This window comes from Notolabrus celidotus, chromosome 8 (genome assembly GCF_009762535.1).
Source record: "Notolabrus celidotus isolate fNotCel1 chromosome 8, fNotCel1.pri, whole genome shotgun sequence".
Taxonomy (NCBI): Eukaryota; Metazoa; Chordata; class Actinopteri; order Labriformes; family Labridae; genus Notolabrus; species Notolabrus celidotus.
The window spans coordinates 34,245,997-34,264,555 of record NC_048279.1 but is presented as its reverse complement, the minus strand read 5'-3'; the positions used below and the strand labels follow the sequence as shown (position 1 = coordinate 34,264,555).

Here is an 18,559-nt window from a genome sequence, read left to right as displayed (position 1 = left end):
CAGCAGTCAAGAGAGTCACAGACAGAGCAGGGATGGTATGGATCTGTTCATGGTCAGCATGGTGCAGTCTGTGGCCTCCGTTACTGTTCAACAGTCTGATGGCAGTGGGCACAAAGGAGCGCCTGAATATAACATCACTTACACAAATCTATAACTATTCACATGTTTTTCAATTTGTAGCATATACTACAAGTTACAAGTGTGCTAATAGACAGTTTAATATACACTACATTTACAGTAAACGAAAAAAACCTAAATTTTTGAACATAAAATGGCAATATACATGGCTGTTAGTGTACAAATGTATGATCGCTCATAGAATTAAATAATTACAACATAAAATAATACATAATATATATCAATACACGTCAAAATGTGCTGAAATTAGCAACCACTGTGATTTCTACATTAAGGAAGAAGATGGTATAAAGCCCCTGAACATCACAGGTAACCCGTCCCATCCTTTGCACTACCATTTTGAACTGCTCCCATCAGGTCGGCGTTTCAGACTGTCACACGCCACAGAGAATCTCTACAAGAACTCTTTTGTTCCAAGAGCGATTCAATTATTAAATTCTTAGATTGCAAAATCAAACCTAACTTTTTCATTTTAGCAAGCTCTTAAAATAACAAACTGTAGCATCCCCCTTTTACAGGGGCTTTCCTCATTTGTAATTTTTATGACCTCAATTGTAGGATGTATATATGTATGTACACGTGTCTATGTGCATGCTTATGTATGTGTATATAAATATTTAGATATTTGGTGAAAAGTGTAGATTGATGAAGTGAGTAGCCGTGTAATAAGCAGAATCCTATATATAGTGTTAATGCAGAGGAGGAACCCCTTCAGAGTGAAACCCCTCCGCCTCCAGTCAGGGGCCCGTTTACTCTGTTAGGGTTCAAATTTGTGATAAAACCTGTGAACTGTGTGGCACATAAATATAACATAAAAGCTTCACTTCCATTGTGTTCAACATTTCCTGGTTTCCTTGTTGGATTTCTTATCGAGCCCAACTCAAATGTGTCATTAAGTACTTTTCTCATCCAGTGCTGCAGAGAAAGACATCCCAGGTTGTATCATCATTACACTATGAAGGGTATCATAATCCCAGTGTTTTAATTGGATGCAGGCTTATGCTCACACATGACCATTTAAAACCATCTCTGTAATCTCTTTTCTTCTCTCAGACACCTGCAGAGGTGACGGATTATACGCTTTACTGGAGACAAAACAAGGACTCTAACAGGTAGGACTGAGAGCTTTTTACTTTAAGGATCTATTAGAACTGTGTTAGACAGGCACATATTTAACATTATTATCATCTAGCTTTATAGAGCTAGTTGCATAGTTTATTTTCCAGGAAGAAGTTGGCCTTAACAATATTTTCAATGATGTTTAAGAGGAGGACATCACTTATCTTTTATCACAACAACATGTTTTGTCTTGTTATCTTTAAAGAAAATGAAATTTAACAACACTTCTACAGGCTTATATTGCGAATTTGCAATTAGAGAAGTGTTAACAGTGCTATGAAATACAGTATACAGTGGATAGCGAAGGTCTACACCCCTGCCAGGTTTTGTGATTTAAAAAAATGAGACCAAGATAAATCACGTTAGAACTTTTTCCACCTTTAATGTGACCTGTAACGTGCACAATTCAATTGAAAAAGGGGGAAGAATTAAAAATAAGTAACTAAAATAATGTGGTTGTATAAGCGTACACACCCTCTTATAACTGGGGATGTGGCTGTCTTCAGAATAATCAATCACATTCAAACTCATGACATATAGTAGGCAGTATACACCTCTCATAATTTAAAGTGACTTTGATTAATCCCAATAAAGATCAGCTGTTCTAGGAGGATTTTCATGACATGTACTCAGTTGCATCTTACAGCAAAAGCCATGGTCCACAGAGAGCTTCCAAAGCAGCAGAGGGATCTCATTGTTGAAAGGTATCAGTCTGGAGAAGGGTGCAAATAATGTTCCAAGGCATTAGATATACCATAGACCACAGTGAAGGCCGTCCTAATCAAGTGGAGAAAATATGGCCCAACAGTGACATTACCGAGAGGTTTGCAGCCGAGTGTGAAGCAGCGGGGATGACGGTCAGCACCTCCAAGTCTGAGGCCATGGTGCTCAGTCAGAAAAGGGTGGCTTGCCCACTCCAGGTCGGAGGAGGGTCTGTACCCCAGGCGGAGGAGTTTAAGTAGTGATGTGCAAATGAAGCTTCATGAACGTTGTCTTGTGTTTGTTGAGCCCTCTAGATGGCGCTGTCTGTTCAACAAAGGGTTGAAAGCACACTGAACTGCCATTCATTGAGCCTTTATTTTAAACCAAGAGCGCCATCTAGAGGAGTCAAAAAATCCAACTCATGGTTCATGAAGCTTCATTTGCCCATCACTAAGTTTAAGCATCTTGGGGTCTTGTTCACGAGTGAGGGGAAGAGGGAGCGTGAGAGTGAGAGACGGATCATGGCGGCGTCTGCAGTGATGCGGACGCTGTACCGGTCCGTTGTAGTGAAGAGAGAGCTGAGCCAGAAGACAGAGCTCTGGATTTACCTTTCAATCTACGTTCCAACCCTCACCTATGATCACGAGCTGTGGGTAGTGACCGAAAGAACAAGATCGCGAATACAAGCGGCCGAAATGAGCTTCCTCCTCAGGGTATCTGGGCTCAGCCTTAGAGAGAGGGTCAGGAGCTCAGACTCAAAGTAGAGCCGCTGCTCCTCAGCATCCAGAGGAGCCAGATGAGGTGGTTCAGGCATCTGGTCAGGATGCCTCCCGGACGTCTCCCTGGGGAGGTGTTTCGGGCATGTCCGTCTGGGAGGAGGCCACAGGGAAGACCCAGGACACTCTGGAGAGATTATATCTCTCAGCTGGCCTGGGAACGCCTCGGTATCCTCCCAGAAGAGCTGGTGGAAGTGACCGGGGAGAGGAGTGTCTGGGCTTCCCTGCTGAGACTGCTGCCCCCGGGACCCGGACCCAGATAAGCAGAGGAAGAAAGATGGATGGATAGGCAGTGTAGCTAAAACTGGAAGGTCTTAGTCATACATGGTTTTAGATCGGATCAAGATGAGTTTAAGAATGAACAACAAACCAAACTCTCCCACCTTGACTCAAAAGGCCGTCCATGCAACACCAACTGATACCTCATATTCCTGCATTCTCCTCTTTCCCCAGCAGCAGCCATGGTGGATGCAGCAGCCGCAGAGCAGTTCCTGGATGCAAACCCACAGTTTGCAAAGCAATACTACGACATCAACTTCAGGCCCAAAGTCATTTCAGACCTGCTGGACAACAACAGGAAGGCAGCAGTGGACTTCAGCAAGTTCCATGACCTGACGATGGTGGAGGAGAGCGAGGTCCTCTTCGATCTGGTGCGCGACATCCAGGACAACCTGCAGATGGAGAAGTCCGTCTTCAACCTCATGAGACACCTCAGCTTCATCATGAGAGTCGACCGCATGAGCCTCTTCATGTACCGCCAGAGGAACGGAGTGGCTGAGCTGGCAACCAGGTGACCAGGGTTTTTTTTATAGTGAAGTCTAAAGAGCAAGATCTGTTGTATGGAACTGTACAGTCATGGTAAGGGTTTTTTTTTTCCATGGAAATGAAATTGTATCTGTGTGGCAGGAGGAACACAACATTTTGAATAAGTATCATTATCAGACAAATCTCCAGAGAACCTTATTGGATGAAAACAGATTTCATTTTAGTCTGGCACACTGCTTCAACACTCTCACTGTTCCCAGACACTTACATTTGGCAGATTAAATAAAGCTTACAGGGAATTGTCGTGGAGTATTTCTCCTTATTTGAAACACTTATACAAACACAGACATTTTCAAGCCCCAGTAAGAGGCTTCTTCTGCACGCCGAGTCCTAATGTCTGCTGCTCCAGTGGTGAGGAGAAGGAGGCAGCTGCTTTAAAGGTTTCAGGAGAGTTTTTGTCTAAAAGAAAAACCTGCTTTAGTTGCACAACTCATCGTCTTTATCTTCACCTCCAGGTTATTTAGCGTCAACAAAGACTCAGTGTTCGATGACTGCCTGGTGCCACCTGACAGTGAGATTGTGTACCCGCTGGATATGGGGATTGTGGGTCACGTTGCGACCACCAAGAAGATGGTCAACATCCCTGTCGCATCTGAGGTAATGACTGAAAACATAAGAAGTAGTTTGTTTGTTTTTCATTTACTCATTTACACGGGAACCAGAACCACATTTCTAGTACAGTTATAGATATTCAAAGTGTTTTCTCTCTCACTCTTTGAGGTTTAACTAAAAAACAAGGTCAATGTTATGGTCAGTTTAGATTTCTCCCTCGCTTTTGCTCAAAATACTAAAGTTAAATGCATTACATCCACAATCACATCTGGAAAAACAAAAACAAAGAATGAGCCAAAGGACTCTTGACTTATTGTAGATGAAATCGCTCGCTCCCTGACATTTCTTAGATTTTTTGCAGTCATTTAAAAAATGGAAAATGCACAAAAATCAGCTTTCTTCTAAGTTTCTATTATATGATGTTGTTGGAGGTCCTGAATAAACAATAGTGTCTGGATATACAGGACAGTTAAAACTTGCTTTATTAGAGTAAAACATCTATGAAACCTGAGCAACTAAATTAAAATGATTAATCAATCAATCAGACTTTATTTGTAACATGCTTTTCATATAATGATATTGTAACACAAAGTGCTGTACATAAAAAATAATAAAAAAAGATTAAATTAAAAATACAACAAAAATTCAAAGACCCCCCCCCATCCCAATCTCAACCCCAGCCCAGACCTCAAACCCACCCCACAATCCATATGTAAGGTTAAGAACATGATACATGAAAAAAAAATATTAAGAAAAAAACAAAACAAAATAAAAAATAAAAAAGGAGTTGCTGAACAAACTCAGGAAACACTGGAGGTAAAATAAGATGTTAAAACCTGGGGGGACAGAGCCTTCTCAGTAGCCGCCCCCACCCTCTGGAACTCACTCCCCTCCCATATCCAAAACTGCTCTGACCCTTCAGCTTTCAAATCTCTTTAAAAACTCACCTTTTTAAGTTAGCTTTTAGTTTGTGATTGTACTGTTGTGTTGTGTTGTTTGATCTGTGTTCCTTGTTCGTTGCTTGTATTGATTTTAACAGTTGTACAGTGTCTTTGAGTTCCTGAAAAGCGCTATATAAATAAAAAGTATTATTATTATTATTATTATTATTATTATTATTATTATTATTATTATTATTATTATAAAACTCAATGAAAAAAAAAGACTAAGTTATAAAACACTAAAATATTAAACCAGTAAAATGAACTAAATTGCTAGACTAAAAGTAAATACAACAAAGTAAATATTATATACAATATTAAAATGCAGAGAGGTAATCTGTAAAAATAATAAGATGATAAGATTGAATTAATAACTAAATAAAAAAATGAAATAATCCACAATGAATTAAAGAAAATAAATGAATAAATAAAATGAATGGAATAAATATTATATACACTACCAGTCAAAAGTTTGGACAAACCTCTTAATTCAATGTTTGGTATTTATTTTAATTATTTTTGACATTGTAGATTTAAACTGAAGACATCAAAAATATGAAATAATATGGTTTGGCTAAAATTTAGTTTTAGATAGATTTACAGAATCTAAATTATAAAACATATTTTTGTTTGTTTAACACTTTTTTGTTAATGTAATAATTCCATATGTATTCTTTCAGAGTTTGATGTCTTCAGTATTAATCAACACTGTCGAAAATAATTAAAATAAATAAAAACCAATGAATGAAAATGTGTGTCCAATCTTTTGACTGGTAGTGTTTGTGTCAACAATAACTTAAAATAAAACAGTGAATATTTTAAAAAGTGACTAAAATTTGAACTAGATGATAAATACTTAAAGTAAAATAGAATAAGACTAAAAAGCTCGGTTTCTGATTTATTTGCTCAGGTTTCGTAGATGTTTTACTCTAATAAAGCAAGTTTTAACTGTCCTATATATCTATACACTATTGTTTATTTAGGATCTCCAACAACATCATATAATAGGAACTTAAAAGAAAGTTCATTTTGGTGCATTTACTACCAGCTGATGTTGATTTTGGTGCATTTTCCATTTTTTAAATGACTGTAAAAAATCTAAGAAATGTCAGGGAGGGAGCGGTTTCATCTACAATAAGTCAAGAGTCCTTTGGCTCATTCTTTGTTCTCTGTTTTTCCAGATGTGATTGTGGATGTAATGTATTTAACTTTTGTATTTTGAGCAAAAGTGAAGGAGAAATCTAAACTTTAGTTAAACTTCAAAGAGTGTGAGAGGAAACACTTTGAATATCAATAACTGTACTAGAAATGTGGTTCTGGTTCCCCTGTAAATGAGTAAATGAAGAACAAACAGAATAAGACTCAGTTAAAAGCAAGACTAAAAAGCTCGGTCTTGAGTTAGCTTTTAGAAATGTTTAAGCCCTGTGCAGAATAACTCATATAATTATGTATGAGTTATATCAAATCAAGATAAATATATGATTGTTGTTAACATTGTAGATATGATGATATATAATCATACTCTTAAGTGCATTTTAATCCACTGTGACTTAGATCATTGTTTGACTTTGCTGAACCTGTTTACCTCATGTTGTGATGATCCACCTGTTGATTTCCACAAAGAAAGGCCAAATTCAATATGTTGTGTTATCCATGTGTTGTGTATCAATATCCAGAAATTACACATGTTAGATATAAAAGAGAAAAAGGGTTTGATCTCCCTTGTGACAAAAAAGAGATCTAGATATTGTTTAGTGATCAGTATATGTTGACTTCCCTTTTGTGTTCAGTGTAAATCCTGCCTGTTAGTCTCTGTGTGACCACCAGATGGCGTCCTGATTCCACGCTCTCCCCTCCACTAATTCCCTCCTCTGAGAGCCCGCTCGGTCTCATTACAGCGGATACCTCTGACATTTGAAAATGGCTTGCGAGCTTATTCCCATGAACATTTTAAGTTTGTCATGCTCCTGCAGGTCCACCAACTTCACCTCCACCCCTCCACCTCCTCCACCTCCATCTCCATCTCCATCCTTCCACCCAGGCTGTTCCTGCACAGGCTGTTACTGTGACATTTACACTTAATAAGGCAGCAGCCCACTCCGCATAACTGATGGATTTACACGGCCTCCTCTGTATCAGTTCAATCACTTCCTTTCATGGGAGATTAGAAAGCTCAGCTGCTGATGTACCAACAAAACAGAGCCGGGTCGATTGTTCCCATTTGGTGGTTTTTATCTGTCGGTTCTGCTGCCAGGCCCGGCCGGGTGTGCCTTCACTGCGAGAACAAACATCATCATGCTGTTTTTAAAACCTCTGTCCGTCACGCCGCAGCCTCTCACACAAACACATGAAAGCTTGATGGGAAATGTGGCGACTGGAAAGATATCAAAGCCTCCAAGCCTCCCCAGTCGCACTGAAGGAAGAGCTAATGTTTCCATATAATTGCTTGGCTTTATGATGCTAATGCACCAAGGACGGCCTTTCAGAGGAAAGCAGAGACTGGGAATCACTGTCTCTCTGTGCTCTGCTTCCATCCCAGTCCAATCCAGAGCAGGCTGCTCAATCAGCCAGGATCCTTGTAGCTGGATGGGGATTGTGTTTCACTGGGATTATGCAGCGAGGCCTCATTTCTGCCTCTGCCTCCTTCCAACTGCATCGAATCATCACAGAGTTTGCAGACTAATAACTCAGCCTGTTGTTTGAGGTGTGTGGAAACAGGAGAGGTGTGCGTGTGAGGACGGGACGGTGGGGGGAGGTAGGGGGGGGAGGGTTTGCAGATGAAGCCGGTTAATCTGTCCTGAATTAGAGCGATCCCAGATTACTCCCAGAGGTCACAGGCCCTGAGCCATTTTCACAGACTCAGCATTATGGCACACCTTTAATCTGCTCTGTTACACTCTATTGTTGCAATTGGAGCAGAAACTCCCTGAAATCCACTTAATGTGTCGTAAACCGAGAAGTTAAATTGGCCGGGGAGGAAATGTATGTTTTTAAATTCTTAATTTCCTCTTTTATTTTCTACAAATTTACTTATGTGCAACTGGAGGCAGTGGCTAAACATTTGTAAGTATTAAATTGATTAAATAATACAAATTAAATCAATCTCCATCATATTCCTACTTGGTTATTTCACCTGCATACCTGCAAGACTATGCATGTGAATAGTTTAAGTAAATGTAAAACATGTTTCTTCATATCAAAGTAAATTTTGTGCTTGGATAATGCTCCTGAAGCGTAGAGCTGCTGGGTAAAGGTCAATACCGAGCTTCAGCTGAGGATAACAAGCAGGATAAAAACTTCTCCAGGCTCTAAAGGGGTCAAAGGTCGCCCAATAACAAGCTGTCAAACTGCCCAGATCTTTGCAGCGGGGTTATTTGTAAGCCGTGTAAGACTGCGGTTGAATGAGCTACAGTACTGTGCAGATCCAGGATCAGCCTCGTCTCCCTCCGAGTGATTTTCTCCTTCATTTCCTGCTTCCACTGCAGGCCTGGAGACCGAGACAACTTGAGACTTTAAAATACAAAGGAGGATTAACTAACTTAGCTTGTAGCTTGTGCTGATGATGGCTGCTCCAATCTCATTACTGCTGCTCAAACTGATGCATAAATTAAGCACAACACTGAAGAATGACACAGGGCAGCTCTGTACTTACAGAAACATGTTGGAGCTTCACTCTGCTGCAATTTATGACTCACACACACAAAAGCATTAACGCTACTAAAGCTCAGGATTGTGCAGATTCAGGATGTGGTTTGGTTTACTTGCTGCTCAGATTTCTTCTCTTTGCGTGCAGCAGCACTTGTTAGGTTCCTAAAGGCGTTGTTCAACCTGAGGAACTTTACCCCTGAACTACGTACGTTTAGACCGGTGGACCCAGGGTCTAAATTTAGTTCAGGGGTAGATATTCTCCCCCTAAAAAGCCCCTGCTAGGGGGGGGTAGTACTTTTAAAAGGTCCCGGGTGTTTCGGGGGGCGGGGCCTGCAATGCTGAAAGTGTCTGATTGGTAGATTGCCTGCAGTGTGTGCACTTTTCAAAAGAAGAAGCTGTGATTCTCTTGATTTAGCAGCTTGTAACAGTAGTCTTCTCTCAGCCCACCTTCAATGCGTCTCTCCTCCCGGTGTTCCGGTTTTAAAAGTGACCCTGTAAACTGGAGACCTTCAGCTGAACGTGTCAGTGTTTGTGGAGTTTACACAGCTGTTGAAACACAGAGGGAGTTCCTGGGAATGCAAACTAGTTTAGTTTTTATTAAGATTTCAAATTATCCTCATCAGATATTTAATGATGGTCTAAAGACGTTTATGAGGGATGAATCCGGCTGAGAGTCTCCAGTTAACAGGGTCGCTGTTTAAACCAAAACACCGGTCGATCTCTGCCACGGCTTTTCGAGTTGAAAAGGATTTTAAAGCCGTGTTGAAACGTCTTTGCTACTCGCGCTTATCTCCTCTCACGTGTTGATTCAGTGAATCCATCTGTGATGAAATATAGCACCATCTAGAACAGCACCAGCTGAGTCTCTTCATGCTAACAGGCTAACTGTTGTGTTGCTCATAATGATACCTGCCTGTCCATCTGCTTCTATGGTGTCGTCTGTGATGAATGGCATTTGTCTTTGTTTTACTGCCCTCTACTGGTCTGGTGGTGTAGAACTGGCCTGATTTGCACAATCTACCCTGGACTTCAGCCCGCGGTCGAAACGCAGACAACAATGGGGGCACAGGAGACTTTTAGTTCATGGTAAAGTAGTTCTGGAGGCTAAAAGACCCCAGAACTCTTGATCTAAATGCACCAAGAGACTGATCTATGAAACCTTAATGATGCGCGTGTTTAACTATCAGGCGTTCTTTCCTCTGGATGGGTGTGAGGTCGGTTGAAGAGACGATGTAGCAGTAGAGCAGCTGTTGTTCTAAAACCTGATTGACCAGGCTGAGTGGCTCATTCAGACACATTGCAGTAGAGTTCTACCCACACAGGAGTAACACTGATTTTGTGTCTGTTACTTCATATGCTAAAAAACAAGAGACAAGAGGACAAATGCATCTCTCTCTTCCTCTCCCTCTATCCCTCTCTCCGACACGGTCTCAGCAGATGTGTGTCTAACATGAGTCTGGTCCTGCTGGAGGTTTCTGCCTGTTAAAGGAAGTTTGTCCTTGCCCCTGTAACTTGCTAAATGCTGCAAAGTGCTCTGCTCTTCTAACTTGTGCATCCTTTGCAATCTGTAAGAAATATCAATGCTCCTGTCTCACTCTCTCTCTCTGACTCGATCAGTCCCTCTCTGACACTCACTTGTGTGTCTTTCCTTTTCAAACCCAAAAGGAAAATCGAAATGAAGAGTCAGAACTCGCCTTACCCAAATAGGGACTGTGTCACTGATTTTGCTCCCTTAAGGGCCGCTCTCTGCAGGTTTCTGTTCCTTCTTTGCCGTTAATGAGCTGCTCTTTTTCTGCCTCACCCCTGGAGGGACACAATTGATGACCCCTGCCGCACGGGAGGAGCAGTAGGTGGAGTGCGACAGAAAGGGCCCCTAAAGTTTTTGGGATAATGGAAGGCCTTTGCTCGCAGCATTTACAGACTGTAAAGTAAAAGAGGAGTGCTCATCAAAGCTGAGTCTGGAAGTTTGGATGGGCGCAGGGGCAAAGAGCTGGCAATTAAATACAATCAAATACTCTCTTTGTCTTTACTCAGAGCCCTCATTTCAGCGACTTTGTGGACGTGCTGACCGAGTATCAGACCAAGAGCGTCCTGGCTGTCCCCATCATGAACGGGAAAGATGTGGTGGCTGTCATGATGGCAATCAACAAGCTGGATGGACCGCACTTCACCAGCAAGGATGAGGAGGTAACAACTAATGCAACCTGTTTTTGAAGTAAACCTGACCGGTTGATTTCAGGGATTCAGTCACATGGATACACTCAAAGAAATAATTTGTTGGGTGAACGAAATCAAATTATGGAAATAATGTCCACCTAATTAAAAGGCTTTCATTTAGCGAGACACAATTTTGTTGACCAAACTAATTATAAATATGTTGAGTGTTGATGTTATCATTACTTATTTGCAATGTCTGGGTCCAACTTCATTTTAAATGGTACAATAACACTAATTAATAATTGCTGACTGAACAAAACTAAAGTTCAATCCATCCATCCATTAACGTGACCGCTTATCCTGTTTGGGGTCACGGGGGACTGGAGCCTATCCCAGCTGACTTTGGGCAGAAGGCAGGGTACACCTGTCAAACAGCTCCTGGGGCAGGTTGAACTTCCTGAGCTGACGCAGGAACTACATCCTCTGCTGGGCCTTTTTTCTGATTGGGTCTATGTGGGAGGTCCACCTCAGGTCCCGGGAGATAGTGGATCCCAGGAACCTGAAAGAGTCCACAGTAGACACAAATAAGTGCTTATTAAGACATTTCTCCACCGTAGATGTCGCTCGTTACTGCCACCTTCTGCTCTGGAGAGGTACTGCAAATGGGGTTCCTACCTAAACCCATTAGGTTGTGTGGACATAAAGCAATCTTGTAGTTTGAAGGATTTTGAATGTCATGTTAAAACTACATGATTTAAACATGTTTATCCACTAAACATGAATTAATATAATAGAAGCTAAATGTTATACTTATGTATAAAACAGACAGCCATGTTGCTTGTTTTCAGAAGTAGTGATTGGTTTTCAAAACTTTAAAAAAGTACCAAGTCTTGTGTTTTTTCTGTCCTTCTCCAAACCTTCTTTGTAAGTTCCCTCCTCCTTACATGACAATCAAATACAAGGTGTGTTACAAAAGCCAAACAAAACAATATGAGGATGACAGTACAAAGTAACTAAGAGGCATTTATTTTCTGCTTCCTGTCAAGCCGGAGTCAGTTGGCTTTAATTCCTAAACAGCATGAAGTCCCTGCTTCACCGACTGAAACAACAACCCATCCACTGCTCCGCCCTGCAGTGCAAGTCACCTTAACTTAGCAGTTATAACGCTACATGATCTTAAGCCCAAATCATTACTAACACTTCTGATCCTGTAAATTTGTGACAGCTGAAAGGAGAGCATTTGTCGGCCAAGAGAAGCCTGTCAGAAACCATTTGGAGGGAGAGATTTCCAGTGGGTGCAGAGACGCTTGGCCGCTGCGATGAGAGAGTCACAAGAAACGGCTAAACTGAAAAATGACTGCCAAAACTGTAACACGACGAGTGTGGTGTGACTTGTTATTGCTCAGCCAGTCGGGTGTTAAATCTTTGTAATACTTCCTCAATCAAAGTTTAATCTTACCGCACATTACCTGAAGTTAATCTCCTCCTCACGCTGACAAGCTGAAAGTTTTGGACCCTGATTCAAGGTGTGTTACGTAACCTGAGATCCCCTTCATGACACACAGTCCAAACCCTCCTCTGAAATCATATGTTTCTGTGCTGAGAGAAAATGAGGTGGCCTACCTTTCAGGATAATTCCACAGGTCAAACTCAGCTATCAGCACTTTTGACTTCAAAATAACATGTTTGCAGTTTGAAATGTGTCGTCTCCTCTGAATGCAGGGTTAAGAATACCATTACACTCATATAAATCTGAAGGCTGTGATGGTTAATGCAGATGAAAGTTTGTGCTGCTTTCTTCCAGACTCTAAACAAGTACCTCAACTTTGCCAACCTGCTCCTGAGAGTGTTCCACCTGAGCTACCTGCACAACTGTGAGACCAGGAGGGGACAGGTGAGTCCGCAGGGCTTGCTGCTCCTTCCTTTGATATCTTAATTCAATTATCTTTATTTATAGAGCACGTTTAACCCTCCTGTTACCCTCAAATTTACTAACAACTCTTATCCTTGGGGTCAATTTCACCCCAGCAATTTAAACCTCCAGAAACTGATTGTTACCCAGGTTTATGTGTCAGGTACTTGCCTACCTAAATATCCCTTTAAATAAAATATACTTTAAGCATAAACACAATTTAAAGCATTAGAAGGACTTCATTTGTAAAACAGAACATCAAACTGCTGCAAGTTTGTCATGCTCTCGTCGGCCCTGCCTTGTTTCTGTGTTATCAGAACGTATGACACAGGACACATCACTGAATGTCTTCAGATGTCTTCATGGTGGCTGGAAATATTACATCTCAATCTAAAGGTTGGCGGTTCGATACCAGCTCCTGCAGTCAAACGCAGAAGTGTCCTTGGTTATATTGACCTCATTATTATCCAAAACAACCAAAACAACTGTGTGTAAAATGTTAATATTTCTTATGTTATATACAGCTAAAACAGCCTGGGGTCAAATTGATCCCAAGGAACACAGATGCGTAATTTCTTTTATAGGAAATTGGAACATATCAACATTTAAATTTTACGTTTTCCCTTGTTGTCCCAATTAAATTAGGAACAGTCATGAAATATGAAGCCTAAAAAATGATGTTAGTCATTAATTTAAAGACATTAAACATTGAATGGGGTCCAATTGACCCCAAGGATAATAGAAGGGTTAAAACAACCGGAGTTGACTAAAGTGCTGTACAGATCAAAAGCAGCAGAAAATGACAAAAATAACCCAAACCATGCCAAAGATATAAAACTAAGATACATAAACACAGTGCAAATGTAGAATAAGATAAGATGGAACAAAATGAATTAAATGTAATTAAGATTTTGCCAGATGTCCACTCAACCTTGTTTAAAAGCCAGGGAGAAGATGATGATTTAAAAACCTCAATTGATCCCGCAGACAGATATACCAGAGCCGAGGAGCAGCCGCCACAAAGGCTTGCTCACTTTTGGTTTGAAGCCTCGTTTTGGGGTCGACCAATAACAACTGATCTCAGTGTTCTGGCAGGGACATGGTAATCGGGAAGCTCGGTCAGGCACTGGGGGGCTCGGCCAGGGGTTCCCAAACTATACCATGCCAAGGCCCTCCTAAACAGCATTAGCTTCTGGCCGGGGACCCCCTTTGGAAACCCACAGACAATGCTTCAAAATATGTAAAGAAACATTAACTTTTAGAATGTATTTTCCTACTTTTATTCACTTTTCAATAATTATAACATTTGTTTAGCATAGGAAATTATTAACAAACATGTAAAAATAATAATAATAATTAAAAAAAGGATACAAATAATAAGATTCTATTTTTTCCCCATCCCTCTAATTTTCTGTGCCCCCCCCCCCCTAGCGCCCCCTGGTGGCCCCCACATTGAAAACCACTGGGCTAGGCCATTAAGAGCTTTAAAGACAAACAATACAATTTTGAAATCTATTCTAAAAGCAACCAGGAGCCAGTGCAGCAAAGCTAGGACAGTGGATATGTGGTCACCTTTGTGTTTGCCAGTGAGGAGACAGGCAGCAGCATTTTGTACCAGCTGCAGGCGGTGCGAGAGTGAGTGGTCCAGGCCAAGGCTCAAGATCTCTCTCTCTCTCTCTCTCTCTATATATATATATATATCGATAAAATCCTCAAATGATAAAAGCTGTTTTGAACAACTGAGCTAACCTGGTGATCAAATGAATAATTAATGAGCCTGGTTCCTTTTTGAAGACCCAATTGGGGTTTATTTGTGGGGCTGAGAGTGTCCCCCATCTGACCTCTTTTAAGCTTAAATCTGGCGCCGGTTTAAAGAGTCAAAAAAAGGTTCATGGATCCACTTTCTCCGCTCTTCATGAGTCAGTATTTGCTTCAAATGATCAAGGCGAGTACTCTAAGAAAGGAGGGATATATATCCGATCAAAACACCTGGTCCAGCCTTTGAATCTGTCCTTATTTCCTCCTTTCATGTTGATTTTCCAGGTGCTGCTGTGGTCGGCCAGCAAGGTGTTTGAAGAGCTGACGGACATAGAGAGGCAGTTCCACAAAGCCCTGTACACAGTCAGAGCTTTCCTCAACTGTGACCGTTACTCCGTGGGTCTGCTGGACATGACCAAGACCAAGGTGGGTTACCATAGACACACAGTCGGAGTCAGGGGGTGAGCTGACACACAAACAAAACAATTAATAAAGAGATCAGCAGCAGAACCGTCCTCCCCCCTGTCTGCAGGTCCCTGTCTCTGCTGCACTGTGCTGGATTGTCATGTTCCAAATGTGCACTGACGGGTCCCTTAAAGCCTTTTTCAGGAGTTTTAAATGATTGTGAAACTGACTGAAATTAATAGTGATGCCTCTTTATGACCTACAAAAGCAAACAAGAGCATCAGTGACAAGACTGATTACTTCTATAGTGTGGTTTTTAATGGCTGAAGCTGCCGTGGGGTCGGTGTCAGAGGAGATGATTTACAGCAGGAGAGGGGAACAGCCTTTCTTTGCATTTTCAGCAGCAAGAATTTAAAAAGAGTGATACATTTCACTGACTGAAGAGATTAGGATGTGTTCTCTTTCTGTCAGCACACATGAACAGGACAGGGTTAGAAAAGAGACACAGCTTTGTGACATGGAGTCAACACAAACTTACCTGGGCCCAATGTTGACATACTTTGGAACTAAAAGGTAAAAGTGTTGAGATATTGCTGCTTAAGATAAAATCAACCATCAGCTCATAAACAGGCAGCAATATCAATAGGTAGTAATAACATCATAGATAGGATTCCTAAACTCCACCAGACTTCATTATCAGAAACATTTCACATGCAGAACACAGCCGTTGTTGCTGAATCAATGGATTAGGCTTTAATGCAGTCATGTTTTTCCAAAATATTTAGTTTGACCTGAACTAAAAGATTTAAAGCCAGTGATTCCTAAAATAAATATCAACGAGTAAACAGATGTAGGATATAAGCTCCTGTGTTCTGTGAGGTAAAGTTATCGTTTTTGTAAATAGAGTCCTGAACAAAAGGACAATTCATCAAAGGAAACTCTCCATATTAACATTTGAAGTCTATCAGTGGTAGAAACAAGAACTTGTAGTGGACACACTCTGATCTTATGTTGCCATTACAGCCAGCGTCCCTGCTGTTGGCATGAACCTTCAGCTGGAGCAGTTTCAAAATGTTTGAACACATAATACATCATACGTTTTATTAGTTTAAAGTTTTATATTGATTTTAATGTTGTTTTATTATTTTTTATAGAATTTATTTATCATCAACATTTATCCTTACCCATTTTTTTTATGTATTTATTTTAACTATATATATTTTTGGTTTAATTTAGAATTTTTTTTTTCTTCAAAGTTATATTTTTGGCCTTTTTTTTGTTGCCTTTATTTGACAGGACAGCTGAAGAGAGACAGGAAAAGTGGGGAGTAGAGAGCGGGGGAAGACATGCAGGAAATGGTCGACCGGCTGGGAATCAAACCGGCGACCCCTGCGGCGAGGACTGTAGCCTCTGTATGTGGGGTGCTACGACCGCTAGGCCACCAGCGCCCCACTTTAGAAAACTTAGATGTCCTCAAAGAGACAATTTATGGTTTAAGCACAGCTTAAAAACATGAAAAGTAAATCAGACATACACAACAAGAATGATCCAAATAACCCATAGTAGCTGTTTTCATTAATGGAGCGCCGCCTGCAAGCTAGTTCAGGCAGACAACTCGAGCTGCGCTCAGTCATACTGACATGTCATCATCCTCCCTATCAGCTGATCTCAACATCCTCATTTGGCGGTCTATTTAAGCTGCATGTCTCCCCGTCTCTGTCTCTGCCTCTGCTTTGCAAGTGCTCCTGCTGTCCTGCTCAGTGCTGTGTGCAAACTTTGTACCCACCTCCTCCCCGGCATCCACCTGCGGGCTCAGAGGGGGGTTAGTCCTATCTCATTGCTCCTAAATGTATACATTTAAATAATATATGCTGAGTAATGAGGTTCGGAGCCCATACGCCAAACACAATACTGTATGCTGCAATAAACTTTATCTTAAGTGAACGTGAGTTGTCTGACTGAACTGCAATAAGACCACCTCAACAGACATGACATAATATTTACAGTTCTTATTGTTATTTTAATCATTTAACTTAATTTATTTACATATATTGTTTTGTTTTTGGTCTCTACTTCAAAATCCATTTAGTTTTTTATATGTAGAATGTTTTGTGATTATTTGATTTCAGCTTTGTCTTGTTTTTAATTGCAGTAAAGCTCTTTGAATTTCATTTGATGTCATGAAAGGTGATATATAAATAAAGCTTAATTGAATGATAAGTCCTCAAAACTACTAAGTTTGTCAATGTAAGGCCCCAGTTTCTAAATACCATCATTCCCATTGGATTTTTGAGGAGAGGGTCTGCCTCTACTTCACACTTATACCAAGGTTTATGAAAGGAATGACTTAAACTTAAATACTTTACATATTTCTGCACCCTGTTCTACATTAAGATGTTACTTTGGTTTTAAAGTCTCAAATACAGAAACAGTCAATCCATCTTTATTTGTATAGCGCCAAATCACAACACATGTAATCTGAAGACTCTTTCCAAACAGAGCAGGTCTAGACCGTACTCTGTGACCCAACGTCAAGACAGGATCAGATCCAGTCCCATCTTACAGACAGGACTCAGTCTGATCTCATCTTAATCCACCATGAGCAGAGCACTTTGCAGCATTTAGCAAGTTACAGTGGCAAGGACAAACTTCCTTTAACAGGCAGAAACCTCCAGCAGGACCAGACTCATGTTAGACACACATCTGCTGAGACCGAGTTGGGTCTGGAAAGAGTGATAGAGGAGAATAAGAGATAGAGGAAGCGGTGATAGTGATGAGACGAGTAGTAGTAAATGTTGCCGCTGGAGTCCAGCACGTCCGTATCAGCTGGAGTCTGGAACGTCCACAGAGGGATGATCAGAGGAACCTATGAGACAAGGGAGCTCAGGGACTCCAGAAAGGTCTATGGTTAGTAACTTTAATGGGACAGGTAGGGTTAAAGTAAGAGATGGGATCCCAGTGTGTCAGTGCACCAGTTCCCCCGGCAGTCTAAGTCTATAGCAGCATAACTAAGACCTGGTCCAAGCCTGATCCAGCTCTAAACTATAAGCTTTATCAAAAAGGAAAGATTGAAGCCTTACTCTTAAAAGTTGAGAGCGTGTCTGGAATCATCTACCAGTCAGGGTCCAGGAGGCAAAGAAGAGGGGCCTGATAGCTGAAGGTTCTACCTCCCATACTACTTTTAGAGACTGTAGGCAGGCCTGCATGTTGGGAGGGTAGTGTTCTAGGGGGGTAATAGGGCACTATGAGGTCTTTAAGATATGAAGGTGTCTGATTTATTAAGGGCTTTGTAGGTCAGAAGAAGGACATGACCAATTCGGGTAAAGCATTGGCGATTCTACTTCCTGACAAGTTTTTCAGTGGTAAAAATTTAGCTTCATCTCTTGTTATGTCAAAATGTTCCTCACATGTTAATGCACCTGCATTAAAGGTGACATATCACGCTTTTTTCATCAATATATATTGGTCTAAGAGGTCCCCAAAACATGTCTTTAAAGTTTATGCTCAAAAAAACACTTTGAAATCAGATTTTGGTCTGCCTGAAAAGCCCTCTTCTTCAGTCCTCCTCAGAACACTCTGTTTTCTCTCTGACCACGCCCCCTCCGGAAGTGGATGTGCCTCGGCTC

At 41.0% G+C, this 18,559-nt stretch overlaps 1 protein-coding gene across 2 annotated transcripts in view; it reads left to right on the top strand.

The window, feature by feature from the left end:
- Nucleotides 1-18,559, top strand: part of pde6a (phosphodiesterase 6A, cGMP-specific, rod, alpha) — a 93,543-nt gene that overhangs the window by 39,629 nt on the left and 35,355 nt on the right. Inside the window, exons 3-8 of one of the 2 annotated variants that reach the window (XM_034690077.1) lie at nucleotides 1,192-1,250; nucleotides 3,192-3,525; nucleotides 4,016-4,157; nucleotides 10,736-10,888; nucleotides 12,663-12,752; nucleotides 14,814-14,954. In XM_034690077.1, coding sequence (XP_034545968.1) covers nucleotides 3,197-3,525; nucleotides 4,016-4,157; nucleotides 10,736-10,888; nucleotides 12,663-12,752; nucleotides 14,814-14,954 — 855 coding nt within the window. In that variant the 5' untranslated portion in view covers nucleotides 1,192-1,250; nucleotides 3,192-3,196. Of the gene's footprint in view, nucleotides 1-1,191; nucleotides 1,251-3,188; nucleotides 3,526-4,015; nucleotides 4,158-10,735; nucleotides 10,889-12,662; nucleotides 12,753-14,813; nucleotides 14,955-18,559 lie in introns of both variants that reach the window. The other variant, XM_034690075.1, reaches the window with a different exon arrangement.